Source organism: Ammospiza nelsoni, chromosome 6, assembly GCF_027579445.1.
Source record: "Ammospiza nelsoni isolate bAmmNel1 chromosome 6, bAmmNel1.pri, whole genome shotgun sequence".
Lineage (NCBI taxonomy): Eukaryota > Metazoa > Chordata > Aves > Passeriformes > Passerellidae > Ammospiza > Ammospiza nelsoni.
The window spans coordinates 64103196-64129580 of NC_080638.1; the positions used below are offsets into that span (position 1 = coordinate 64103196).

A 26385-nucleotide genomic window follows, 5' to 3' on the forward strand; every position below is an offset into this window, starting at 1 on the left:
ATCCCGGCCCTCTGGCACTGGGAGCCATTCCCTGGCTCCTGTCCCTCCATCCCTTGTCCCCAGTCCCTCTGCAGCTCTCCTGGAGCCCCTTCAGGCCCTGCCAGGGGCTCTGAGTTCAGACCAAGATCCTTCAAGGACTACCAGAAGGAATTACCGGGGCTGAGGAGTGACAGGTCCCAAAACACAACCCTCGATGGTGCCATTCCCACCTTGCCTCATTTTTATTGTGCCGTTTTCAAAGTGATTCCCTTCACATTAAACTCTACTGGGGCAATCTGGCTCATCTTAAAACATTCTCCTGCTTTACATAATTTAAATTCTCCCTTGGGCTCTCTCAGTGAGGGGATTTTGCCCCATTTTTGTTCTAGCTATTTTTCAAATGTGCAATTTTCAATCTGCTGCCCCTGCTAACGTGTGGTCCTGACTGCAGTGGGGATTTGCATTTGAAAAGTCCAACACATCGAGTTGAATTTATCCAGACCTGCAGTAATTCCTGCTATTTTATTGTGGGCACTTCCAAGGGGAAAAATTCATCCTGCACCATATTAATTTGGTTGGATTAATTCAATAAAATCTCTGTGGTTGGCACTTCCAGGAATGGAATAAAGGGATATTGTCTTCTGTGGGTTTGACATGGCAAGTTGAAGATATTCCTTGAAAGGTTTCCATCACGATATTTTCCCTCTATTTTACAAGTCATGTTTCCAGGGATAAATTTCCCCCTCAGGACTGAAGGCTGAACCCCCTCAGACTTTGTGCAAAGGTTCATCAGTTTGGAGATGTTTTCCAGCACTGGCCTGCTTCCTGGATTTTAGTTTTCATGGAAAACAGGGCTTTGGAGCAGCTTTTGGAAACACAGGGGCTTCATGTAGGAAAAAATTAGTCCCAAAAATGACATGGTTGGAGAAGGAAGTGAGAACTTCATCAGGATGCTTGGTAATTCCAAGATCTTCCTGCATTTGTCTGTGTTGGATGTAGAAGGCTTCATCCCAAGGATTCCCCTTTGGATTTTGCCAGGTTTTTATGTGTACATTAAGATGTCCCAGGTGTTGAGGGCCTCATCCTAAGGATTTCCATCTGTGTTGGATGTTGAAGGCCTCCTCCCAATAATTTCCTTTTGGATTTTTCCGCATATTTCAGTGTACGTTGAGACATCCCAGATGCTGAAGGCCTCATTCCAATGATTTTCTTTTGGATTCTCCAGGTTTTCATGCGTACATTGAAACGTCCCGGGTGTTGAGGGCCTCATGCTAAGGATTTTCTTCTGTGTTTGGTTTTGAAGGCCTCATCCTAAGGGTTTGCCTTTTGATTTTTCCAGGTTTTCACATGTACATCGAGACGTCCCAGGTGTTGAGGGCCTCACGCTAAGGATTTATTTCTGTGTTGAGTTTTGAGGGCCTTATCCCAATGATTTCCCTTTGGATTTTCCCAGGGTTTTACATGTACATTGAGACATCTTGGGTGTTGGAGGCCTCATCTCAATGATTTCCCTTTGGATTTTTCCAGGTTTTCAAATGTACACAGGTGTTGAAGGCCTCATCCTAAGGATTTGCCTTTGGATTTTTCCTGGTTTTCACACGTACATTGAGATGTCCCAGGTGCTGAAAGTCACATTCTAAGGATTTTCTTCTGTGTTGGGTGTTGTGGGCCTCATCCTAAGGGTTTCCCTTTGGATTTTCCCAAGTTTTCACATGTCCATAGATGTTGAAGGCCTCATCCCAATGGTTTTCCTGTTGGATTTTTACAGGTTTTTACGTGTATATTGAAACATCTCAGGTGTTGAAGGCCTCATCCCACTGATTTCTCTTTGGATTTTCCCAGGTTTTTTACATGTAGGCAAGTGTTGAGGGCCTCATCCCACTGATTTCCCTTTGGATTTTTCCAGGTTCTTACACACACATGAAGACATCTCAGATATTGAAGGCCTCATCCCACTGATTTTCCTTTGGATTTCTCCAGGTTTTCCATTTTACAAAGATGTTGAGGGCCTCATCCCACTGATTTCCCTTTGGGTTTTCCCAGGTTTTTACATGTACATCAAGTCATCCCAGGTGTTGAAGGCCTCATCCCAATGATTTCCCTTTGGATTTTCCCAGGTTCTTACATGCACATGAAGGCATCTCAGGTGTTGAGGGCCTCATCCCAATGGTTTCTCTTAGAATTTTTCCAGGTTTTTACATGTATATTGAAACATCTCAGATATTGAAGGCCTCATCCCACTGTTTTCCCTTTGGATTTTCCCAGGTTTTTACATGTACATTGAGACATTTCAGGTGTTGAAGGCCTCATCCCAATGGTTTCCCTTTGGGTTTTCCCAGGTTTTTACATGCACACAGGTGTTGAGGGCCTCATCCCAATGGTTTCCCTTTTGGTTTTCCCAGGTTTTTACATGTACATTGAGACATCCCGGCCCAGGCTGGAAGGGGAGAAGGCCCGACTTGTCAGTCCCGTTTTCAGCGTCGCTCCCAAAAATCCCTACGGAGCCACCAACACGGCCTACTGCTTCAGCTTCTACTATCACATGTATGGACAGCACATAGGTGAGAGAAAGCCAATTCCTCTGGGAAAAATAGCTGGAAAAAAATCCTCTTGTTTGGAGGAAAAGCATGGGAAGAGTGCCAGTTCCTCTGAGAGACTGGCATAACTCAGGGAGGTGCTTGAGGGCATCCAAATTGTGGCAACATCCTGATTTCCACTAACCAGGGAGTTTTAGGAAAGAGGAATTTCCCTCTTGCAGCTGGAAAGTGTTTCCTGCATGAGTGAGGTTTTGGGCGGGGAATTGCATGGGAATCCCATTGATCTGAATGGGAATTTTAGAGCCTTGCAAGGGAAAAGTTGATTCTAGCAAGGATTTTTCCTGAGTCTAATGGGATGTTTTAGGCATTCCTGAGTAGAATCAGGATCATGCAAGGAGCAGCAGCACTCCTCAGGTGTTTCTTGTGGAAAATTAATGTAAAATTTGCTCAAAAACTGCAGGAATATGAATTTTCAATGGACATCCGTGAGTATTCTAGGTATTCCTGATGGATTCAGGATCAGGCAAGGAGCAGCAGCACTCCTCATGCATTTCCCATGGAAAACATATGGAAAAAATTGCAGTAAAGCCACAGGTATTTGGATTTTCAAGGAGTATGTGTGAGTGTTTTCAGCATTCCTGACTGGATTCCATATCAGGCAGGGAGCAGCAGCACTCCTCATCTATTACCCATGGAAAAGTCCTGGAAAATTTGTTCAAAAGCTGCTGGAATGTAGATTTTAAAAGGATATCTGTGAGTATTTTAGGTATTCCTGACTAAATTCAGGATCAGCAGGGAGAAGCTACATTTCTTAGGGGTTTCCTGTGGAAAAGTCATGGAAAATTTGTTCAAACACTGCAGAAATATGGATTTTCAAGAAGCAGATTTGAGTGTTTTAGGTACTCCTGACTGGGTTCACGATCAGGCAGGCAGCAGCAGCATTCCTCATGTATTTCCCATGGAAAACTCATGGAGAATTTGCTCAAAAGCTGCAGGAATATAGATTTTCAAAGGATATCTATGAGTGTTTTCGGTATTCCTGACTAAATTCAGGATCAGGCAGGGAGCAGCAGCTTTCCTTTTGTGTTTCCTTTTGAAAAGTCAAGGAAATTTTGCTCAAAAGCTGCAGAAATGTGGATTTTCAAGGAGTATCTGTGAGTGTTTCAGGCATTCCTGACTGGACTCAGGATCAGGCAGGCAGCAGCACTCCTCATATATTTGTTGTGGAAAAGCCATGGAGAATTTGCTCACAAACTGCAGGAATACAGATTTTCAAGGAGTAAGTTTGAGTGGTTTTGGCATTCCTGACTGGAATCAGGATCAGGCAGGGAGCAGCAGCATGCCTCATGTATTTCCAATGGAAAAGTCATGGAAAATTTGTTCAAACTGCAGGAATGTAAATTTTAAAAAGATATCTGCGAGTGCTTTAGGTATTCCTGACTGGATTCAGGATCAGGCAGGGATCTGCAGCATGCCTCATACATTTCCCATGGAAAATTCATGGCAAATTTGCTTTAAAGCCGCAGGAATGCAGATTTTCAAGGAATATATGTGAGTGTTTTAGGCATTCCTGACTGGAATCAGGATCAGGCAGGGAGCAGCTGCATTCCTCATGTGTTTCCTGTGGAAAAATCGTGACAAATTTGCTCGCACACAGCAGGAATTTGGATTTTCAAAGGGTACCTGCCAGTTTATTTTTAATCCTGCCTCTTTCAACACCCACATTTAATTTCTTTTTGTGGTACATAAAAAAAAAAAGAAGTGGGAAAATATAAAGCCCAAACAACAAAAATCCAATATTTGGAAGTCCTTTGCGGGTTTCTGGGTGCTCCCAATGTGCCAAGAGTTTTTCCAATGTCAAAGTGACCTGGTTTGATGTATTTTTGTCTCTATTTCAAGGGCAAACCCATCCTCCCAGAGAGTTCTGGTGCTTGCTTTGTCCGAGCTCCCCCTGCCCCCAGGCAGAGCTCAGATTTTAAGCAGAGCAGACAAGAGCACTCAGGTTATTCTTTTTTTTTTTTTGTCTCTGTGCTGCAGGAAGGTGGATGCAGCTCCAGGTTGGAATTCTCCTGGCTCTGTGCTGGGGTTTTTATTGGAGGGAAGGGATTCAGCCACTCCGTGCTGAGAGAAAATCTAGAAATTGCAATATCTGGTCGTATTCTGGTTGTTTATTTGTGGTGAATTATGAAGAACAAATTACAAACATCAAGGGTCAAAGAGTGTTTCTATATTCTAAAAGTTAGAAAGTATTCTAAAAGTTTAATTCTACTTCCTATTATTCCTCCTTTTAATTACTAGTAATAAATTTTTCTTTATACCCTTTTAAAGTTTTAAGCCTACTTTATCTTTCTCCTAATCCTATCTCACAGCAAAAGTAAATAAATTAGCAATTAACCAACACTAAACCCCCCACACTCATGAAGAAAAAAACAACAAAAAAATCTCAAATTAACAAACCAAAACCACTACACATATAAATATGGAAATGAATATAAATAAATATAAAATAAATATAAATAAATTAAAAATAAATAAACTTTTAAAACTAAATAAAACTAAAACTAAAACCAAAACTAAAGCTAAAACTAAAAATAAATTTAAATATGGATATGAATATGAATGTAAATATAAATATAAATATGTAAATATAAACATATAAATATAAACATATAAATATTTGGAGGAGGGATGAGGCTGAGCAGTCCAAACACTTGGGCTGGGTTAAAGGAATCCCGTTCCAATCCCATTCCAATCCCATTCCAGTCCCATTCCAGTTCCATTCCACTCCTATTCTCTCACCCTGGTGCAAAGGCCAACAGGGGAATATTTCCTCCATTCAATCTCCAGCCTGATGTTTTCCAAGGCTCCAAGTTTGACTTTTGCTAGAAATAAGAACTGTTCCAGAGCAGGTGCAGCTGCCTCAGATCTGGGAGCTTCCCTTGGAATTTTTGGGATCTGCTGTGCCAGGCATCCCAAAAAATGCTGCTCCTGTGGGAATTTGAAAGTCTGAAAGACTCAGTTTAAGAGAAATACACTGAATTTACAGAGCACAAAGAGACCTCACTGCCCCACACACCTGCAGGCAACCACGGTGGCAAATAGTACCAAAACTCCCCAAATCCTGTGAATTAATGAGCCCAGAGAAATTAAATTTGTTATTTTTTGGTGAACCAAGAGAATCTGGTTCTCTTCATGTCTACAGGTGATCCTGGTGTCAAAAATGTCTGTGCTGGCAAAGGTGGCAAAAATGTGTGTGGGCAAAGGTGCAGCTCTGGGGGGTTTTCCTGTGCAGGGAAAGATTTTGGAGGTTTTTGAACTCAGAAGATGTTGAGGTTATTGTTGTCCTCCAGAAATATTCCCAATGGCATCAGGTCTCTCCCTGAGATGGATCTGCTGGGTTCTGGGAAACTCTGAGAGTTCAGCAATGGGCAGAGGAAAGCTGGGCAGGTTTAACAAGCAAGAATTCAGCACAAAACAACCAAATTGCTGATTTTGCCCTGGATAAGGAGGTCTAATGCAAATTTCTTGCTCTAAACCACAGAAAATTCCTTTTTGCCTGTTTTCCCTGGAATTCTCATGCCTGGCCTGAGCTGCAGGGTGGGTGCTCAGTTCCCCTCTGCTGGGAGTTCTCATCACCACTTCCCAGCTTTCCTGAATTTAAAAGGTTTTGAATTTACACCAAGAAAATTCCACGCCTCAAATCCATGGAAAACGGGTGAGGAGGGTCCCGCAGCATCCAGGCAGAGCCTTCCCAACTCCAGTTCTCCTGCTGTTTTTCCAGGAAGTTTGAACGTTTACCTGAGGCTCAAAGGCCAGACCGCCATAGAAAACCCCTTGTGGTCCTCGAGTGGGAATAAGGGACAGCACTGGAACCAAGCCCGGGTGAACATCAACCCCCCCACCTCATTCCAGGTAAGGCTGGCGCCTCCAGGAGCTGGGAATTCAGGGCTGGGAGGGAGACTGGGAATATCGACCCTTTTCTTCGGGATTTCCCGGCTCTGGAGGCTGCTCATGGACAGATAATTTCTTTCCTTGAGCACCACGGAGCTTAATAGCGCTTGAACTCAAAACACCTTCCAGCCTCCCAAAGATGCTGGGAGTGATTCCAGCAGGTTTTGATTTCAGATTAGCAAGTGGAATATAAAATCATTCACTGGGAGAAATTACTTAGGGCCCCTGTGTTAGAGGTTTTTGGAAATATCTGGACTTTCTGTGGGAAATGAATGATCCAGGAGCATGACACACGGGGGGCTGTGACAGGTTTTTCACACATTTCCTGCTGGGGTTGACAGGGAGGTGCTGATGAACCTTTAGGGGCAGTTCCCAGGCACACTGGGAGCTGCTTGGAACTGGAACACTCCTAAAAAAGCAGCTGCTGCCAGCACATCCTGCTGTGGGTGAGGCTGGGAATGTCCTCAGGGAATGTGGGAGTCACGAGCCGTGCCCTGAGTGCAGGGTTCTCCTCTGAGCCCTCTGTCACTTCTAGCTCTCCTAGGGGAGAAAATGTATTTTTGGGAAAAAGTCACAGGCTGGTTTGGGTTTGAAGTGACCTTGAATCCCATCCCATTAAATGCCATCCCATTAAATCCCATCCCATTATATGCCATCCCATTAAATCCCATCCCATTAAATGTCATCTCATTCAATCCCATCCCATCCCATCCCATCCCATCCCATCCCATCCCATCCCATCCCAACCAGTTCCATCACATTCATCCCCTATCCTATTCCACACCTCACAGAATCACAGAATCACAGAAATTCTAGGTTGGAAGAGACCTTTAAGATCATCAAGTCCAACCCATGTTCTAACACCTCAACTAGATCATGGCACCAAGTGCCACATCCAGTCTTCTTTTAAACTCTTCGAGGGATGGTGACTCTACCACTATCCCAGGATGCTTCAAGCCCCAATGTCCAACCTGCCCTTGGAAGATTCCTTCAGTACAAACCCAAACTGCTCTTCTAAAACCCTACATTGGGTTCCACTTCCTGTATTTCCAGGGAATTCCTGATACTGACCCTTTGTTTTTATTTCCATGCATGAGAGGCATTGGCAGGAGAGAAATGATTTGGTCTGTTGGATTGCAGAGCAATTCCAACTATGGGAATTAGAGGAAAATTGAGGGAGAGGGAGATGTGAAATACAGTGGGATGTGAGAGAGCTGGGAATATTCCTCTGGAGAAGGGAAGGATTCAGGAAAACCTCAGAGCCCCTGGCAGGGCCTGCAGGGACTCCAGGAGAGCTGCAGAGGGACTGGGGACAAGGCATGGAGGGACAGGAGCCAGGGAATGGCTCCCAGTGCCAGAGGGCAGGGATGGGTGGGAGATTGGGAATTGGGAATTCCTGGCTGGGCTGGCATTGCCAGAGCAGCTGTGGCTGCCCCTGGATCCCTGGCAGTGCCCGAGGCCAGGCTGGGCACTGGGGCACCCTGGGACAGTGGGAGGTGTTCCAGGCTGGGAGTCTGGGAGGTTTGATGGGAACAAAGTGTCAGGAACGGGGAGAAGAGGAATTGCAGAGCTCGGGAACACCCAGAGCCCAGGCCAGGCACAGGAAATCAGAGTGATTGAGTTTTTCACTGGTGAAGTTGAGATAAATCCAAGAATTCTGAAGGGTGAAGGAGAGAGAAGTGATTTAATGTCTGAAAATAATAAATGCCCTGGGAAAGGGAAAAAGAGATGGATTTGAGGGGGTTTTGGAGACCTGGGAAGGGCTTTAGAAAATCAGGGAAGAATCAAACCCTTGGGCAGGGAAATGCAAAGGATTTGGCAGCAGCAATCCAGAGGAGTGGAGGAGGGATATTCCAGAGGGAAGCTCCTCTCCTTGGCTGCTTTTCACCTTTTACATTGTTGTGTTTAAAGGTTTCAGCATAAAATAAATGTAAAGCTCTGACCAAATATAACAAATAAATGTCAGAACTCTTGGAGCCTTAAATTATCTTTTTTTTTTTTTAGCATCTCTTGCATCAGAGCAAATTTTATTTTCCATTTAGGAGTGTAAGTAGGAAGGAATATAAAGCTCCAAGTGAAATTTAAGGAGAGGGAATTGAAGTGAATCTTTGCAGTAAAACACTGCAGTGTCATGGAAATTAAAACTTTTTATAGGGTAATTTATAGGGGTAAAAGATTTTATAGCTTGTCAGTCCCTGTGATATAGAACAAAGCTTTTGTCATGAGGATCTGGAAGGACTGCAGTGCTTTAAATCTCAAAAAAGTGCATAAATCTAGCTCAGATATTCAATATTTTTAAAGAATGAATGCCCCAAAAATAGAGAACCCCAAACAGAGAGGGACACATTGGTTCTGTCATCCAGAAAATGTCAATTTTAGTTCAGGTTTGAACATCAGGACATGGTGATGATATGGATGATTGGGATCAGATTTATTGCTAATTTAGGATCTAAATATTGCAGTATCCAAATTAAAATTCTAGGATTTATCACCAGTGATTGGGATCAGCAGGTGTCTTGTTTGGGTCAGTGGCAGCCCCTCGTTGTGGAGCTCAGCCCACCCAGATTTGGTCCCTTTGTGTCCAGAGAATTCCAACATCAGCAGGACGGGCTGGGAACATCCAGGTCTGCAGCCCTTGGCCCTGCAGGATTCCCAACCCCAAATCACAAAACTCTTGTGGAGCTGGTTTGGCATTTATCTCTGTGTTTGAATGATCTCAGTGCTTTCACTCCCCCATCCAAAAGCGAATATTCCCAATTCTCAGGCTGGAGGTGTTCCTGACAGGGGGGATATCAGGAGACCAGTTTGTCCCAGTTTGTCCCAGTTTGTCCCAGTTGGCCCAGTCTCCAGCAGCATTTTAACTCCTTTTTCAGGTCGATGTGCACCAAACTGAGACCTCTCAGCTCCCCACTTTTGGGGGCGTTAATGATGCCCTGAAGCCCCTCCTGCACCCTCCACCTGGTGGGATTTTCCTGGGACACCCCCAGTGCCCAGCAGGGAAAGGGAGCAGGGTGAGGGGAGCACACAGGGATGGTGAAAATCTGCCTGAAATTCTGTGGAAAAATCAGAGAATCCCACACAGGTTTGGGACAGACGATATTAAAATCAGCTAATTCCACCTCTGCCATGGGCACGGACACCTTCCATATGCCAGCCCTGTCCAACTTGGCCTTGGACACTTCCAGGGGTGAGGCAGAAGCTGAATCCCATCAAAACCCTCAGGATTGGCTTTCTAGGATCATAATTCCATCCCATTAAGAGCAGAGTGACCTTTCCTGTAACCCCCATTCTCCAGTTTGATGCAGTGTTTTTAACAACAGCTGTCCAAAAGCATAATAGGGATTTTTTTTCAGGGTACTGATAGGGAATTCTGCTCAGTTGGCACCTCCTGCCATCCCTGGGAGCTGCAGGCTGGGTTCTGCTCCGTGCCCTGCCAACTCCTGTGCTGTGATTTGTTCTGAGTGTGGAGCAACCCCTCTCTGAGGGCCACCAAAATCACTGCCAAATGCAGCTTTTAATTAAATGCTGCCTGTTGTGTTTGGACAGAGCCTTTTAGGCTGGAAATTGTTTTCCATTGTCAGGAAAAATTGGACTTTCAACTCCACTGATTGGTGTTGTTCGTGCTGCCAAGGCGCAGGGGCTGGATTTTGGGGGAGCAGAGGTTTTCCTCTCGAGATCCAAGCACGATTTCCTCTTCCAGCAGTTTGGTTTCAGACAAGGAATATTTGAGAGAAAAGTGCCAACAGGACTTTAAAATTGCAGTCATCCACTCAGCAGAGGTTGAAGTTCATCATAAATTGCAGTAAAATCTCTACTGTGTCTCTCACTGTGATAAAACTCATCCCAATTCCTCTGTAAAAAACATTCCTAGATGGAATCAAAGCTTCAAAGCCTGATGAGAACCCACATGTTGGGAAAAACAGATCCTAGCATGGAATTTACTTCCACAATCTGAAATTAGATACTTGAATGTCTTAATTTTAAGAAAAATCCTTTTTTTTTTTTTGTGCTGGTTTCGATTTTAAGATCTGATCTTCTAGACATTTTTTATTCATCCCCCTCTGCTCCACTGGATGTTTTTAATTTACCACCCTCTGATCTTCTTTTTCCCAGCTCATCTTTGAAGGGATCCGTGGCCCTGGAATCGAAGGGGACATTGCTATTGACGACGTGTCCATTGTGGAAGGAGAGTGTATGAAATCCGACCAACCGGCCAACAGTGAGTGCTCCTTTTCCACAATTCCTTCCTGTCTTTCCCCTTCCCAAATGGGTTTTTTCCCACAGAACAATCCCTGCTTTGGGTCAGCTGGAAGGTTTAAAGTGGGATGTTGTCCTGGGGAATGCTTTGCTCAGATGCTGGATGGGTGTGAGGCAGAGGTGAGACTGGTGGGTGAGGTTGGGCTGGATTTGAGATACTCTTGCAGGTAAAGCAACATCAAAACAACGTTCAGGGGACCCAAAAAATGTGGAATCCATGGAAATCTCTGCTGTGATTCCCTGAGGGCTCTGTCTCACCCCTCCACCCATTAAAACAGAGGTAACCACATAGCCAGGTGGATTTTCATCCCAGTTCCTGCTTTCATCCCATTGATGAGAGTTGTCCTTGTTGGAACACTGTAGCAATGCTGAGGGGGTCTGGGCACCTCTTTAATTCTATTTTTTTCCCTTTTTGTAGATCTACGATCAGGTGCTGTTGGGCCATTAGCACATATACGACTTCTCCCACTCCTCATCCTCATGTCTGTCTTAAGTCATCAGAGGTGACCTTATCCTGGCAGAGGCTACAAAAGATTCACCAGGCACTGGCATGAAGAAAGAGTCTTTGTAAAATGGACATTTCCAAACAAACTACCAAAGATTCCTCCACTGACTGACTCGAAAGTTAAATAAATACGTAAATAAATAATTTAAAAATTTTAAAAAAGCGGATTAAGAAAGCACTGGGGACTTGAAAAGGCATCACGGGAGTGGAACTCACTAAGAACCAAGCTTGAGACCAAGATCTGGCCTAAGTAAGGAAGAGACCTTCAGGTGCTTTTGTGGTCACTGATGAATTCAGCATCATCTGGTTGAACTCTCGGCAAAGAGCTCTAGAAATCCTTGTCAAAGCACAAAGTCATGGCTGGTTTTGTTTCAAATGAATTGTTTGCTTGTTACCATGGAAACCGAATGGCCTGCCAAAAAAGAAAAAAAGAGGAAGGAGAGAGAGAGAGGAAATACAAACACAGAGAGAGAGAGAAACACCTCACTGTAAACAGGGTACGTGAAGAGCTGGCGTTCATTTTCCCTTCCCGAAGGTTTTCAGCGTAGAGTTAAACAAATGTCGGCCCTTTCTACTTCGGCTGTCACCTCCCCTCGAGGACAACCCGGAATCGGAGCTGTTTGCAGACATTCCCGTTTCATTCCTCACGGCTCTGCTTGGTGACTGTGTGCTGTCTCCTTTTGCATGCATTCCCACCCAGGACGTGCCACCTGGGCTTACATTTGTCACAGGCTTCACTGGGAGTTTGCTCGCGGCCGCTGGAAGATCCCTCTCCCCTCCCCACCGGAGTCATCAGCTCTACGGAAGTGAAGAAACCAAACCACCGTCTTTTATAAATTGCCATGGAAACCAAGTGCCTTCAATGAAACAAGCCTGATTTCAAAAAAAAACAAAAAACAAAAAAACCGAACAATATATATATATATATATATATATAAATATATATATATAAAAAATAAAAAAAAGTTATAATAAATGTAATAACGATGATTTCGACGCGGAAGCTTTGCACCGCTGAAAACGTGGGCTGTGCAAAGTCTTTTCTAAACAAACTCTGGAGCCTGGGTGTGCAGGCAAGGAGATGGAGCCGCTTCTGGAGATGGATGGATGGACCTAAGCTGCTGTGGAAAGCCTTTGGGATGAGATCCATGCTGTGTGACCTTGCAGACAGCCATGGCCTTTCAGCTTCTTATCCATTCGAAACAGCTCCCGGCGGTGCTGCCCGTGGGAGCAGCACCTTTTGTTGTTGTTGTCGTCGTCGTTTCAGGTTCTCCAGTGGGTCAACCAGAGGAACAAAGGTGGTTCAGACACACACTTGGTGCAGAAGGTGGTGAAACACAGGATGATTTTCTTACTCTCCCCCTCCGTTGGGATGGCTCCCGACATCTGGAGCTCCGGACGCTCCGAGGGGGCTCTGCCTCTGCCCCGGAGCCAGACTCGGTGCAGAGGGCGAAAGATTATTTTGTTATTGTAGCGAAATTCAAAAAACAAACAAACAAAAAAAGTTTAAAAAAAATTAAAAATAATCCACTTTTACAAGGAAAAAAAAAAATAAAAGCTGTACAAAATGGGTTTGAGCTACCCGAACACGTGCCGGTTTTCCACTGCATTGTAAAGTTCCCTTCCAGTTGGTTATGAAATTTGAAGACCTTTTTCCTTAAATTAGCTCAGCTTTTAACTTCATTTAAAAAAAAAAAAAAAAGACTTTTGTCTAAAGAAGAGTATTATTATTATTATAATTATAATAATTATTATTATTCTGTGTTCTCTCGACACCCTAGGATTAAAAAGCAAAACCTGATATGCAAATAATTGGAGTACAAATGTGAAAACAAACAAAAGATGAGTATAATAATTGCAAATATGAGTATAAAAAGCACAACGAGATGCAGTAAAACAATGACAAGGCTTGATTTTTTTTATTCTGTAGAAAAATGTTTGTGCAAATTCAGTAATTCCACTGAAGAGATAATTTTCCAGCTCTGTTCAATAAAGCCTCTTTCCAGGTAAGGCAGCCCCGTGGTGCGTGTGTTTGTTGAGACGCTGGCAGGGCTTTCCTTGGTCAACTGGTGTCAGCTGGAGTTGTACTGGTCCATACTGGTGGTGCCTGGGGGCTGGAGCATTCCCAGGATGCTCTTGGCTCTCTGATTTTTAGGCATTTTTGGTGTCTTTAAGTTCCTGTTCTTGGAAAACAGTGGGAGCTCCAAATCAGGACATTTTCAGAGAATCCCAGGATGGTTTAGGTTGGAAGGGACATTAAAGCTCATCCCTGGAATCATGGAATATTCTGGGCTGGAAGGGACCTGCAAGGATCATCGAGTCCAAATCTGAACTGAATGGTCCCTGTGGGGATTGAACCCACAACCTTGGGGTTATCAGCACCTTGCCCTGTTTGGAAGAAAGTGGGAACTCCAAGTCTGGAATGGACCATGGGGTTTGGAAGATGGTGGGAGCTCCAAGTCTGGATGGACTGTGGGGTTTGGAAGATAGTGGGAGCTCCAGATTTGGATGGACTGTGAGGTTTGGAGAACAATGGGAATTCTGAGTGTGGATGGACCATGGGGTTTGAAAGAAAGTGGGAAGCTCCAAATCCAGATGGACTATGGGATTTGGAAAATAGTGGCTCTGAGTCTGATGGACCATGGGATTTGGAATATGGTGGGAACTCTGAGCCTCGTGGCCTGTTGTGTTTGGAAGATGGTGGAAGCTCCAAATTTAAATGGACTCTGTGGTTTGGAAGAAAGTGGGAACTCTGAGTCTGGATGGACTGTGGTATTTGGAAGACTGTGAGAATTCCAAGTCCGGATGGTCTGTGAGGTTTAGAAGGAATTAGGAACTCAAAGTCTGGATGGTCTTTGGGGTCCAGATGACAATGGGAACGCAGAGTCTTATGAACTGTGGGGTCTGGAATGTAGTGGGAACTCTGAGTCTGCATGGACCATCGGGTTTGGAAGAAAGTGGAAGCTCCAAATCTGGATGGACCATGGGATTTGGAAGAAAGTGGGAGCTCTGAGTCTGGATGAACTGTGGGGTTTGACACCCTTAAAAAATACAAATCACTGAATTTCCCACTGGAAGCTCTGGGTTTCAGTTGTGGATGGATGAAGGAGCAGGTCAGGCATGTTGAGACCCTGAGGCAGATTTTTTTTGGAGGTTGGTGTGTTCTGGAACTCAGGATCCAAACCTTACTGTGCATCTTCCCATGGATGTTTCCTGAGAGCCACGTAACTGAGGGGTGATCCAAGAGGCTTCTCCATGGGTGATTTTGGCAGGACTCCCTTTGGAAGGGCTGGATCTGCTGGGAGCCAGAGTGACTGTCTGTCAGTCATTTCCACAGGAAATCCCAGAAGGTTTTGGTTGGAAGGGACCTTAAATCTCATCCCAATCCAACCCTATGGGCAGGGACACCTTCCACAGACCAGGAAGGAAAGGAAAACAGGAAGAATTCCACTGCCTTTAAAATATTTCCCTGCTTTTCCCTCGAATTTCCCTCAGAAATCCAAACTGAACTTTAGGTGCCCATTGGAGATGAACTTCCCAGGCAGAGCCCTGGCTGCAGGGCTGCTGGTGGTGGCATGATGGGAAATCTGTGGGAAGTTGGGATTTGGGAAGTGCCCTGTGATTCCTCTTTGATAAAGGAGTTGGATGATAAGGAACAGAAGATCCTGCTCCATTGTTTAGATCTCAAGCCAAAACTGGAGGCTGAAATCCATCTTTCCTCTTTCCATTTGGATTTTCCTTTCCCTCGCTCCCATGGAACACTTGATAAAGAATTTCAATTGACAAAGACCACAGATGTCTTTTTTTTAGGGCAGAATAATCTGCGTGTCCTGAAAATCCCAGGTTTTTGTGGGAAAGGAAATGTATTCCCATGCCTGTTCCCATTTTACTCTGGGTTGCAGGAGGTGCTAAGAAAAGCAGAATTTCTCTTCCAAATGTTGATTGTAGGAGTAGTTCTATCTTCTTTTACATTCCCAAAATAAAGCACAGAAAAGGAAATGGGATTTTACTCCAGGCCATGAATAAGAAGAACAAATTGAGATATAAATTTCCTACTCTTGGTTTTTATTTCATGTTACATTTTGGACTGAAAATGGATGTGAAAATGTTGGATCAGCCATCAAAGGCAGTCGGCACTGGCAGTTCCCCGGAATTTGAAACCCCTCTGATTCAGTTCTGGGGTATCCAACCTTGAAATGTCCTTGATGGATTTTTAAAATGGACATCAAATACTGAATTGTGCAGCAATTGAAGCCCTGGGATGTTGGGAAAATGGCTGGGTTTGATGGCATGGCTGCAGGAATTATCTGGCTGTTCCCAAAAGCAGAGGAGGGTGGAGCACAGGATAAGTTTTCCAGGTTTTTTCAGTTCTTTCTCAGGCTGATCTGGGAGCATAAGGATGGCTCTGGAGAACTTCATTTTTTGTTTCACAAAGCACATTGAATGTGAAATCATGGAATCATAGAATTATGGAATGTAGAATTATGTAGAATTACGGGTGAAAGGGACCTTAAATCCCACCCAGTGCCACCCCTGGATGGGCAGGGACACCTCCCAGTGTCCCAGGCTGCTCCAAGCCACAGTGTCCAACCTGGCCTTGGACACTTCCAGGGATCCAGGGGCAGCTTCTCTGGACAACCTGAACCCCACATTAAATCATGAAACAACACTTGGATCTCACCGTGCTACCAACCCACCTCTTCTGCAGCCTGGCCTGGATCCTGGATGGGACACAAGGAGGGATAGAAACATGGATTAGAAGGGAGTAAACCCATTCCAATGACACCATGGATGCACAATTAGAATTTGAAGGCCAGAAATGCATGGGAATGTGAAATTCCCTTTTAATTTGGGACAGGAACTGCTGGTTCCTCCTAAAGTGATGGAGCTGCACCATCCAGGCTCTGCAAGCCCCAACCTCCACTGACCCCAGAGCTTTCCTTGACATCCAGCACTGGAATTCCTGCTGCATCCACCATAGAGATGGAATAATCAGTTTTGGGGCGATTTGGATCCCCAAACTTTAAAACAAAGTCAATCTTCAGCTTCTTGTTAATTTTCTCTTTTCCTGCCTTGTCAGGGCAGTGAATTCCCTTCGTAGGGAGCAGTTCAGGCAGAAGGATCTGATTTTTTTCCATGCTGAGTGGAAGAGGCTTTCCTGGTTTTATTCTGGGAGAGTTTACCTGCTGGAAATGTTTATTTCGTATATTGAAGGGTAATTGAGACTCTCTTCCTCCCCCAGAAGTGTGTGATCCATCAGGAAAATGGCTCTTTGGAGCATTTCCATTTAAAAAGGCTCCCGTTTGGAGTTACATGCGCTCCCTGCCTCTCCCATGCTAATAAAGAGATTGGGAGCCATCTGGAATAATTCTTGGATTTTACCATAACCTATCAAAAGCTATAAAAAAGTTTACATTTCAAATTCTTTTTTACATTTTTATGGAAAATAAGCAGCACTGCAGGAATGTTTCCCCCTTTTTGCCTGCTCCACCATGATTCCAGTGTCAGCACAGAAGGAATGAAACTATTGGACTATCCTTTGTGCAAAGGAATTTAGGGACCTGCAGCTCCTGCAATCCCACATTCTTGGGATTTACAGTGTGCAGAAGTTTTCTGTCATCTGTCCCTAAACCCCTGACTGTGTCACCCCCAGATCCCACGGGAATGTTGGTGTAGGCAGGGAGTTATGATAAAAGACAAGAGTGATCATTAACCCAAACACAGGGAAATTGGGATTGTACATCCTGCTGCTCCCTGTCAAAATATTATTTCATTTTCCTTTGGATCTGTCAGACTGGGGAGCTTGTACTCAATGCATCCCCCCAGAATGGTTTGGGTTGAAAGGGACCTTAAATCCCATCCAGTCCCACCCTTCCATGGGCAGGGACCTTTCCACTATTCCGGTTTCTCCAAGCCCATCCAGTCTGGCCTTGGATATCTTGTGTGCCATCAAAACTCAAGTGAGAACAGACTGAGGGAGTAACCAGAGAACTCGATGGACTCTGTAGGTGTGAGGAGAAATTCCCTCTTCCCTGAGCGCGCCTCCTCAAATTCCCTAAAACATCCCAGTTCAGCCATGACCCACCACTCATTTCCCACTGGAAGCACCATAATGGAATCATGGAATCATTTAGGTTGGGCATTAGCTCCAAGAACATCGAGTCCAACCATGCCCCAGCATGGCCAAGGCCACCACTGATCCTTGTCCCCAGGTGCCACATCCACAGGGCCCTGAAATCCCTCCAGGAATGGGAATTCCCTGCTGCCCTGGGCAGCACCTGACAATGATGAAATCCATCTCAGATTCCTGATAAGAAACTGAAACCTAAACAGGACCAATTGTGTTCCCTCTGGATGGGCTGGATGGATGGGATGGATGGATCTGTGCCTCTCCTGCCTGGTTCCTCTGTGACACATTCGGGTTGGATGTCACCTTAGGAGACCTATGACGGGTGATTTACAACTGATTTCCTTTTCCAGTCTCTGTAAGATTTTTTTTCCCCATTGAGAAGGAGACTGGAATGTTGATTGCTTGGACTAGTGAATCTCGAGCTTTGCTCACCTCCAAGGTCACGGCTACAAGTGGAGAAACAATCCTGCCAATCCCTCGGGATCCAGGATTTGTGCAGGAAACTTTCACCTTCCACAGATAGGAGGCAAAAATGGGATTACTGCAACAACCATGCCTGAGGAATTTTTGGATGGATATGACCACAAAAGGGATTGGAGAAACACCAATTCATGAGAGTAAGGATGAAGAGCCTCAGCACCTTCTCAGGAACGCTCAGATCTGCTGCACACTCCAACTGCAAAGGGGACAAACGTGGTGTTTGTGTCTGTAAATACCCTATAAATACCTGTAATTGGATGTATTTAATGTAAATAGGATAACGAGGACATTTTAACGATCTCCACTGTTGTACAGAACCCAAACTTGCTCTCTTATTTTCCTACACCCCCACTGTAGATTGATTTTGGGTCATTGTTGGGTCTGTATCTGGTTGAGTTCCAAACTGCTCTCACTTTTACCTCAAGGGTTTCATGTTCTTTATGTACATTTTATAAAGAAAAAAAGAAACCACTCTGGATTTTTGGGTACCTTTTCCATTGCCAGCAGTATTTTCTGTCTTTTGCAGTTTTTTCTGCTCATGGATCCACTGGGATAAAGGGGAGGGATGGGGTTTGGTGGGGAATGGGGATGTTCCTCATTCTGTGTGTCCCTGCCTTCCTGGGACATGTAAAAATGAGGGAATGTGATTCCCTATCCCTCCACTTCTTGTTAAGTATGGAAAGGTCTTAATTAGAGAGGAAGAGGCTGGGCCACCCTCTTCCCTACTGGGGCCAGCCCTTCCCTTGACTGGTCCCAGCAGAGTTTTTCCAGCTTCATGGACAGTTGAGGGCCAAAGTCATTTTCTTTGGCTTTCCATAATTCCCATTTAATCCCTGGGAAGTGACCAAAAATGAAGATGTGTGTGCCCCGCCAGAGCAGGGTGTTCCCCAGAACTCCTCCTGGGGAGGATTCTGCAGCCCCTGCCCAGCTCCTCAGGGATTCTGCAGCCCCTGCCCAGCTCCTCAGGGATCCTGCAGCCCCTGCCCGGCTCCTCAGGGATTCTGCAGCCCCTGCCCAGCTCCTCAGGGATTCTGCAGCCCCTGCCCAGCTCCTCAGGGATTCTGCAGCCCCTGCCCAGCTCCTCAGGGATTCTGCAGCCCCTGCCCAGCTCCTCAGGGATTCTGCAGCCCCTGCCCAGCTCCTCAGGGATTCTGCAGCCCCTGCCCAGCTCCCTCAATAATTCTCCAGCCCCTTCCCAGCTCTGCTTCTTTCCCTGCTCCAGCCTCTCTGTGTCCTGTACCTGGAGATGCCAAATGTGCCCCCAGTACTGCTTTTCCTGTGGGTAAAATGAGACTATGTAAGTGAAAACACACTTTGTTCCTTGCGCTGTTTTCCTGTGTTTCCTTGTTTCCTGTTTTCCCTGCCCTTTTCCACCACGGAAAATGCCTCCATGATTCTCCACCGTGGAAAATGCCTCCATTATTTTCCACCTTGGAAATGGCCTCCATCATTTTCCATCGTGGAAATGGCCTCCATGATTTCCCACCATGCAAAATGCCTCCATGATTCTCCACCATGGAAAATGGCCTCCATCATTTTGCTGATTGGATCAGAGACATCCTGTGGAAAATCATGGAGGCCTTTTCTGTGATGGAAAAGGGCAGGGAAAACAGGAAACAAGGAGACATGGGAAAGCACCCATCAGTGTGAACACATATCCAAATGGATTCCTGAGGGAAAATCAGAGTTCCCAGATGACTCTTGCGCTCCACAGGTGGTGACAAACAGCAAACAATGGAATTTACACCTTAAAAAAGAGGAAATTTCCCATCTTGTATTTTTCAGCCTAAAATATCCCATTATCCCATTGGATCTCACAGCCTGAAGTCATTCCACAGGATAATTTCCCATTATCCCATTATCCCTGGGACATTTAGGGGTGGAGAACTTTCTTCATCCCATTGATCTGCTCCACCTTCCCTCACAGAAATTGGATTTTGGCTCCAAACTGGACCTGGAAGAGACCCCCGGGTACATCCCATGGATATGAGCACAGCCTGTGTTATCCACATTTCTGCTGGAATCACAGAATCCCTGAGGGTTTGGGTTGGAAAAGACCTTAAAGCTCAGCTTGCCCATGGGCAGAGATCCCTTCCACTATCCCAGGTTGCTCCAAGTCTCATCCAATTTTAACAAATCTTTTTTTTTTTTCTGTCCCTTGGAATTATAACAAATAAATTGAATTTACATCCCAAGACTTAAACCTTTCTGTTCCCAGCCCATCCAGTTCCATAAGGATTTTGGAAGTTGGGTCACAGAAACACCTCAGAAAATATGTTTGATTTTGGCCTTGCTTTCCTAAAAATTTCTGAGCCAAGCCAGAATTATCCAATCTGTCTTTTGGGATAAATTTCAACAGATCTTTGGAAACTTTATGTGCAGAACCAGGACCAATTTGGGACAAAATGAACTGGGATCGAGGCTGGCCTGAAAAATGCCTGGATAAATCAATTCCTGCTCCTAATCCATTGGTTATTTTTGTGGAGTTAAAATACTCCTGCTCTCCGGATGTAGCAGCACTGCCAGGACTGTCAGATTTGTCTCCTTAGGGAATATTTTTTATTCCTGTTGGAGGTTTTCTTGGCACATTGCTTTTTTTTTTTTTTTTTTTTTTTTTTCTGCCAGGAGGCCAGGGGTGTATTTGCAAGGATTAAAGTATTACTGGAGTGGCTCCAGGCCTTTCCTAATCCCCATTATTCCCTCTAATCCCACCACAACACAATGCTTCTCTCACATTGCTTAATTATGCGGTGAAAATTAATAAAAAATAGCTGTAAAATGACATTTTGAGGAGGGATCGAAATCCCAGTTTCTTTGGGATGCAGCAAAAATTTGTACTTTCGCCGTGTTCAGTAATCCTTGACATTTCCAGCCTAATTCCTCAGGGAACAAGGATTACAAAACCTCCTGGGAATCGATTTTTGCAGGATCTCAGGCCTTTTGTTTTAATAAATCTGGGGATGTGTGTCCCATTTCCAAGGGGCTTGAAGGGCGGTTGGGATCACAAGAACAATTTGGAGGTGGGGTGGTTTTATTAGGGAACGAGGCATTAGAGAAGAGAATTTTTTCCCTGCTTCCTAGGGAATGTGAGTTTGCAGGGAGTATTTCCTGAGTGGGGAGGATTTTTAGTGGTCACCAAAAATCCAGCCAGGAAAAATGCTTGGAGAGGGGGGTGGGATGGGATGGGATGGGATGGGATGGGATCCATGGGATGGGATGGGATGGGATGGGATGGGATGGGATGGGATGGGATGGGGATGGGGATGGGGATGGGAATGGGATGGGATGGGATTTAAGGTCTCTTTGAACACAAAGCAGTCTGGATTTCTGTAGAATACCCTGAAAATGCTAAAAGCTCCAATCCGGAATTAAGGGATACGAAGGAACAGTGGCCATGGAAAAGTGAGAATCCCTTGGAATTTTATTATCATTTCCGCCCCCCCCCACCCCGCCTATTTTTGCCTTCAGCCTCCTGGAATCAGTGCCCAGCATCCATCAGGAGCTGAGGATCAGGCACTGCTAATTACACTGCTAATGAGGTGGCTAATCAGGCACCCTAATGACTCCAGCACCACTCCATGCTCCAAAATCCTGGTAGGGTTCCTGCTCCAGACATTTTCTGCCTTTAGCATCTGCACAGAGAGGGGGGAAGGAACATGGCTAGGGTTCAAAGGGAAGGACAAAGACCTGAAGAAGAGGAATTGAGAGGGGTCTGGGAAATCTGGGAGGGTCTGGAACAGGCGTGGGAATGATTGTCCATGTTTCCCACGATCCAGAAGGGATCCCTCAGCTGTAGAATGATTTTTGTTCCCAAGTTTGCCTCAATGGACAGCACAAACCACGGCCCTCTGCACTGCCTGGCTGCTTTTCCTGACTTATTTCCTAGAAAATCCCACAGGTAGACATCTTCTTGTATAAAATATGGAATGGACTGGAAGAGAATAGAATCTCACAATGGTTTGAGTTGGAAGGACCTTAAATCCCATCCAGTTCCATGGGCAGGGACACCTCCCACTGTCCCAGGGTGCCCCAGTGCCCAGCCTGGCCTTGGGCACTGCCAGGGATCCAGGGGCAGCCACAGCTGCTCTGGCAATGCCAGCCCAGCCAGGAATTCCCAGTTCCCAATCTCCCACCCATCCCTGCCCTCTGGCACTGGGAGCCATTCCCTGACTCCTGTCCCTCCATGCCTTGTCCCCAGTCCCTCTGCAGCTCTCCTGGAGCTCCTCCCGGCCCCACAGAGGTCACCCCAAAGCTTCTCCTCTCCAGGCTGAACATTCCCAGCTCTTCCAGCTCTCCCACAGCAGAGCTGCTCCATCCCTCGGATCATCCCAGTGCCTCTGCATTGGCTCCAAATAGGAATTTTAAACTCTGGGATGCAGCCATGGCACCACTCAAACCTTCTAAGGTTAACACCTGCAGAAACACAAGCACCTTGAGCATCCAAAGCCCTTTTTGCTGGGAATGCTGCTTCCACAAGCAGTCCCTGGCAGCTTTCCCGTGTGGCTTTGGGACACCTGGACTCCTGCAGCCCACAGAGACAACCCCACTTTGGAGAAGGAAGGTAAAATCCCAGAATCCTCCTATTCCCCCTGTATTTTCTGGAAGATTTTATCACCCAGAGTGGAAGCTCCTGCTGGGAGCTGCTGCCTCCCCTCTGGCAGCCCTGTGTCCCACCGAGTTCTCACAGCACTGTTGTTCCCAAATTTGCATCCTGAGCTCCCCTCAGGCAGCCTCATTATTCCCAACATCGAGCAAACTCCCCAGGATCCATGTTTCCCACACGATGTTGTCCCAGATGTTCCCCAGACTGAATCCAATGGGAAATGCCAGCCCTGCTCTTTCCATCAGGTGTCCTGATAAATAAATCTTTTTAATTAAAGCCGGCTCTTGATTTCTTTTGCAATCAAATCAGAGGCTTTCTTATCTCTGGAGTGGTCAATCCCCCAGCTTTAGCTCCATATCAGTATTCCTGTGTGTTCCAAGCCAGCAGGGAATGGGATCAGCAGGGAGAAAACTCTTGCTGGGTGAGCAGCAGGATCCATAATTCCAATTAGGAAGAGCTTTAGAGGCTGCTTAAGCCCCAGCTGGACTCTCTCTGTGCCTGCAATCATCACCCATTAGCAAGGAAGATGGTTTAGGAACAAGTTTGGGAATATTTTCTCCATTGTAGCAAAAAAAAAAAAGGATTTGTGTTTATTTCATTCTCCATTTTCTGTGAGGAGAAAGAAGGCTAAGGGCATTATTGTCCCCTTGGAAAGGACATTATTGTCACCTTGGAAAGGACATTATTGACCCCTGGAAGGGACATTTTTACCCCCTCAGAGGGGACATTATTGACCCTTGGAGGGGACATTTTTAACCCCTGGAAGGGATGTTATCAACCCCTTGGAAGGGACATTTTTAACCCTTTGGAAGAGACATTTTTAACCCCTTGGAAGGGGCACAATTGACCCTTGGAAGGCATATTTTTACCGCCTTGGAAGGGACATTGTTAACCCTTGGAGGGGACATTATTGACCCCTTGGAAGGGGCATTCTAAAACCTAGAAAGTGACATTATTAATCCTTGGAAAGGACATTGTCAACCCCTTGGAAGGGTCTCTCCAAGGCTGACAAAATGAGGGGAAGGTGCAAAAGACCATCAGTGACAATTTCCAAGGGAATGGGAAGACCAGCCTGGTAGGAATATTGAAAATATCCAGAGGAACAAGGACATGCAGGGTACAGCCCCCATTGTCACCGGAGTTCCTCAGCCTGAGGGGAGTGAATGTCCCAATCCATATCCTGGTGCTGAACCTGGGCTGGGATAACTCCTGGGATCACTCCAGGCTGGGATGGGCAGCTGGGAAGGGATTTGGGGGTGCTGGGGGTGAGAGCTGGACCTGCCACAGCCCAGAGCCCCCCGAGCCTGGGCTGAGCTCAGCAGGAAGGGGTTGGCATTCTGCTGCTGTGCCCCTCGGTGAGATCCCAGCTGCAATCCCGGCTCCAGCAGGAAGGGGTTGGGATTCTGCTGCTCTGCCCCTCGGTGAGATCCCAGCTGCAATCCTGGCTCCAGCAGGAAGGGGTTGGGATTCTGCTCCTGTGCCCCTCGGTGAGATCCCAGCTGCAATCCTGGCTCCAGCCCTGGGCCCAGCACAGGGAGCACCTGGAGCCGCTGGGGAGAGCCCAGAGGAGGCACCAGGATGATCCAAGGGATGGAGCAGCTCTGCTGGAGAGCTGGGAATGTTCACCTGGGGAGGAGAAGCTTTGGGGTGACCTCAGTGGGGCCTGAAGGAGCTGCAGGAAAGAGGGAGAGAAGATTTCCATTCCACACAGGGAATGTGTGGGAGCAGGGAGGGATGGGAGATTGGGAATTGGGAATTCTTGGATGGGAGGGAGGTGAGGCCCTGGCACAGGTGCTCAGAGCAGCTGTGGCTGCCCCTGGATTCCTGGCAGTGCCCAAGAAGGCCAGGTTGGACAAGGCTTGGAGCAGCCTGGGACAGTGGGAGGTGTCCCTGCCATGGCAGGGAATGTAACTTCAGGGTCCCTTCTATCAAAACCATTCCATGTTTCCATTCCAACCAATCCATTCAATGATTCCATGATGTTTAAGGTGCATGGTGTATCTTGGGTCACATCCCCAAATCCAACCCAAATCCTGCTGTGATTCTGTTGAAATCCATCCCATTCCATGATCCTCCTTGACTTGAGATTTGTCCTGTCCATGACCTCTCACCCACCCCTCATGGACAGGACAGGAGATCACAGCCTTCCTTGCCCTAAACATCTCTGAACATGTGGAATCTGTGATTAGGATCCCATCTCCTGGCTCTAGGGAATTGCTTGCAGGTGCCAGGAAGGAATTCCCCTCCAGACATAGCTGCCTCAGCTCCTCCTGCCCGGATTTGCCTGGGAAAAGCTGAAGCAGCAGGAATTTCCCCTCTGGATGGGCTGTCCTTGCTGCAGCTCCTCTGGGATCCCTGCCAGGCTCTCTTGTTCCCATTTTCCGGGTGCTTTGGCAGATTTGCAGCTCAGGCAGGAATTTCTGGCCAGGTGGAACAAATCGGGATTGTCTGGGCCAGCCTGGCACAGGGCAGCTCCTCAATTCCTGCCCGGGCAGCCGCGGCCTCTTGGTGTCCCATGGCACGGAGCAGTTTCTCCTCCTGCAAAGAATGAAAGATTTCCGTGTCCTCCCAGCCAGGAGATCGGGATTTCCAGCGGGGTTTAATGGGCTGTGACATTCCTGCTCTGATCCGGGTGATGGGAGAGTTTAATCTGCACTTCAAAGTGGGGATTTCTCCTCTGCCTCGCAGCAGAAGTTTATTTTTCACGTGAGCCACCAGGCAGGAATTTTTATTTGTGGTGGATGAAGGCAGGGATGTTGTCAGGGAACGTGTGATATCTTTCGAATAGCTGTAACTAATTCAGTAGATGACATGGACCAAAAAAATTTCTGATTAAAATAATTGTAGTCTAATTTTGTTTCTTGAGAAACAATTCCAACATGCAAAGCAAAAGTTTTTTATTTCTACTATTTTATTTCTACTATTTTATTTCCACTATTTCAAATATTTTTAGTTTTTTACTTCTAATACTTCTAAAATCTTTCAAATACCTGTAACTAATTCAGTAGAAGGCATTGACCAAAAAAATTTTCTGATTAAAATAATTGTAGTCTAACTTTATTTCTTGAGAAACAATCTCAACATGCAAAGAAAAGATTTTTATTTCTACTATTTTCAAAAGTATTTGGTGGATAATATTTCAGTTCTTGCCAGGCATTTTTCCTGACCTGATTTTTCCCCATAGATAGATGGGATTTTTCCTCGTGGATGGCCCAAACCTGGGGACCCAATGGGGTCACCCTGTGCCCAGAGAGACCCAAACCCCCCATGAAGGAGATCCCCAGCTCATATCTGGGTTGGAGCTCTGCCCCCATCATTCCATGCCTGAGTTTCCTGGGAAATCTGTCTGTTGGGAGCTTCATCCAGCTTTTCCTCACCCCTTCTGATCAGATTGAGGAGGATAAGGTGGAAAACCTCATTTCCAACCTGCTCTTGTGGGTGATAGGGATCTTCCCGGGAGAAGAGGTGAAGTGAGGGATCCTGGTGCCAGGAGGTGAAATCATGGCAGGAGAATTCGTGAAATGGTTGGGTTTGGAAGGGATCACAGTGGATGATCTGGTCCCAGCTCCCGGCTCCAGCAGGGCCATCCCAGAGCACACAGCACAGGGCATTCCCTGCTTTTCTCCAATGTGTCTTTACCAATGATGCCTTGGGATGACTCTGGATTGTGCTGGAAAATAGTTTCTTTTTAGGACAAGTTATTTCAGGCTATTCCAGCACAGGAAGGACCTGGAGCTGTTGGAGAGAGTCCAGAGGAGGCACCAGGATGAGCTGGAGAGGGATGGAGGAAAGGCTGGGAGAGCTGGGAATGTTCCCCTGGAGAGGAGAAGATGGGAGAGCTGGGAATGTTCTTCAGGGAGAGCTCAGAGCCCCTGGCAGGGCCTGAAGGGCTCCAGGAGAGCTGCAGAGGGACTGGGGACAAGGCATGGAGGGACAGGAGTCA

At 46.1% G+C, this 26385-nt stretch overlaps 1 protein-coding gene across 1 annotated transcript in view; it reads left to right on the forward strand.

Annotated features, from left to right (window-relative positions):
- MDGA2 (MAM domain containing glycosylphosphatidylinositol anchor 2) overlaps positions 1-13239 on the forward strand; it is a 209694-nt gene extending 196455 nt beyond the window's left edge. Inside the window, exons 14-17 of the mRNA XM_059474248.1 lie at positions 2382-2540; positions 6298-6428; positions 10581-10686; positions 11143-13239. Coding sequence (XP_059330231.1) covers positions 2382-2540; positions 6298-6428; positions 10581-10686; positions 11143-11231 — 485 coding nt within the window. The 3' untranslated portion in view covers positions 11232-13239. The remainder of the gene's footprint in view (positions 1-2381; positions 2541-6297; positions 6429-10580; positions 10687-11142) is intronic.
- Positions 13240-26385: the final 13146 nt, after the last annotated feature.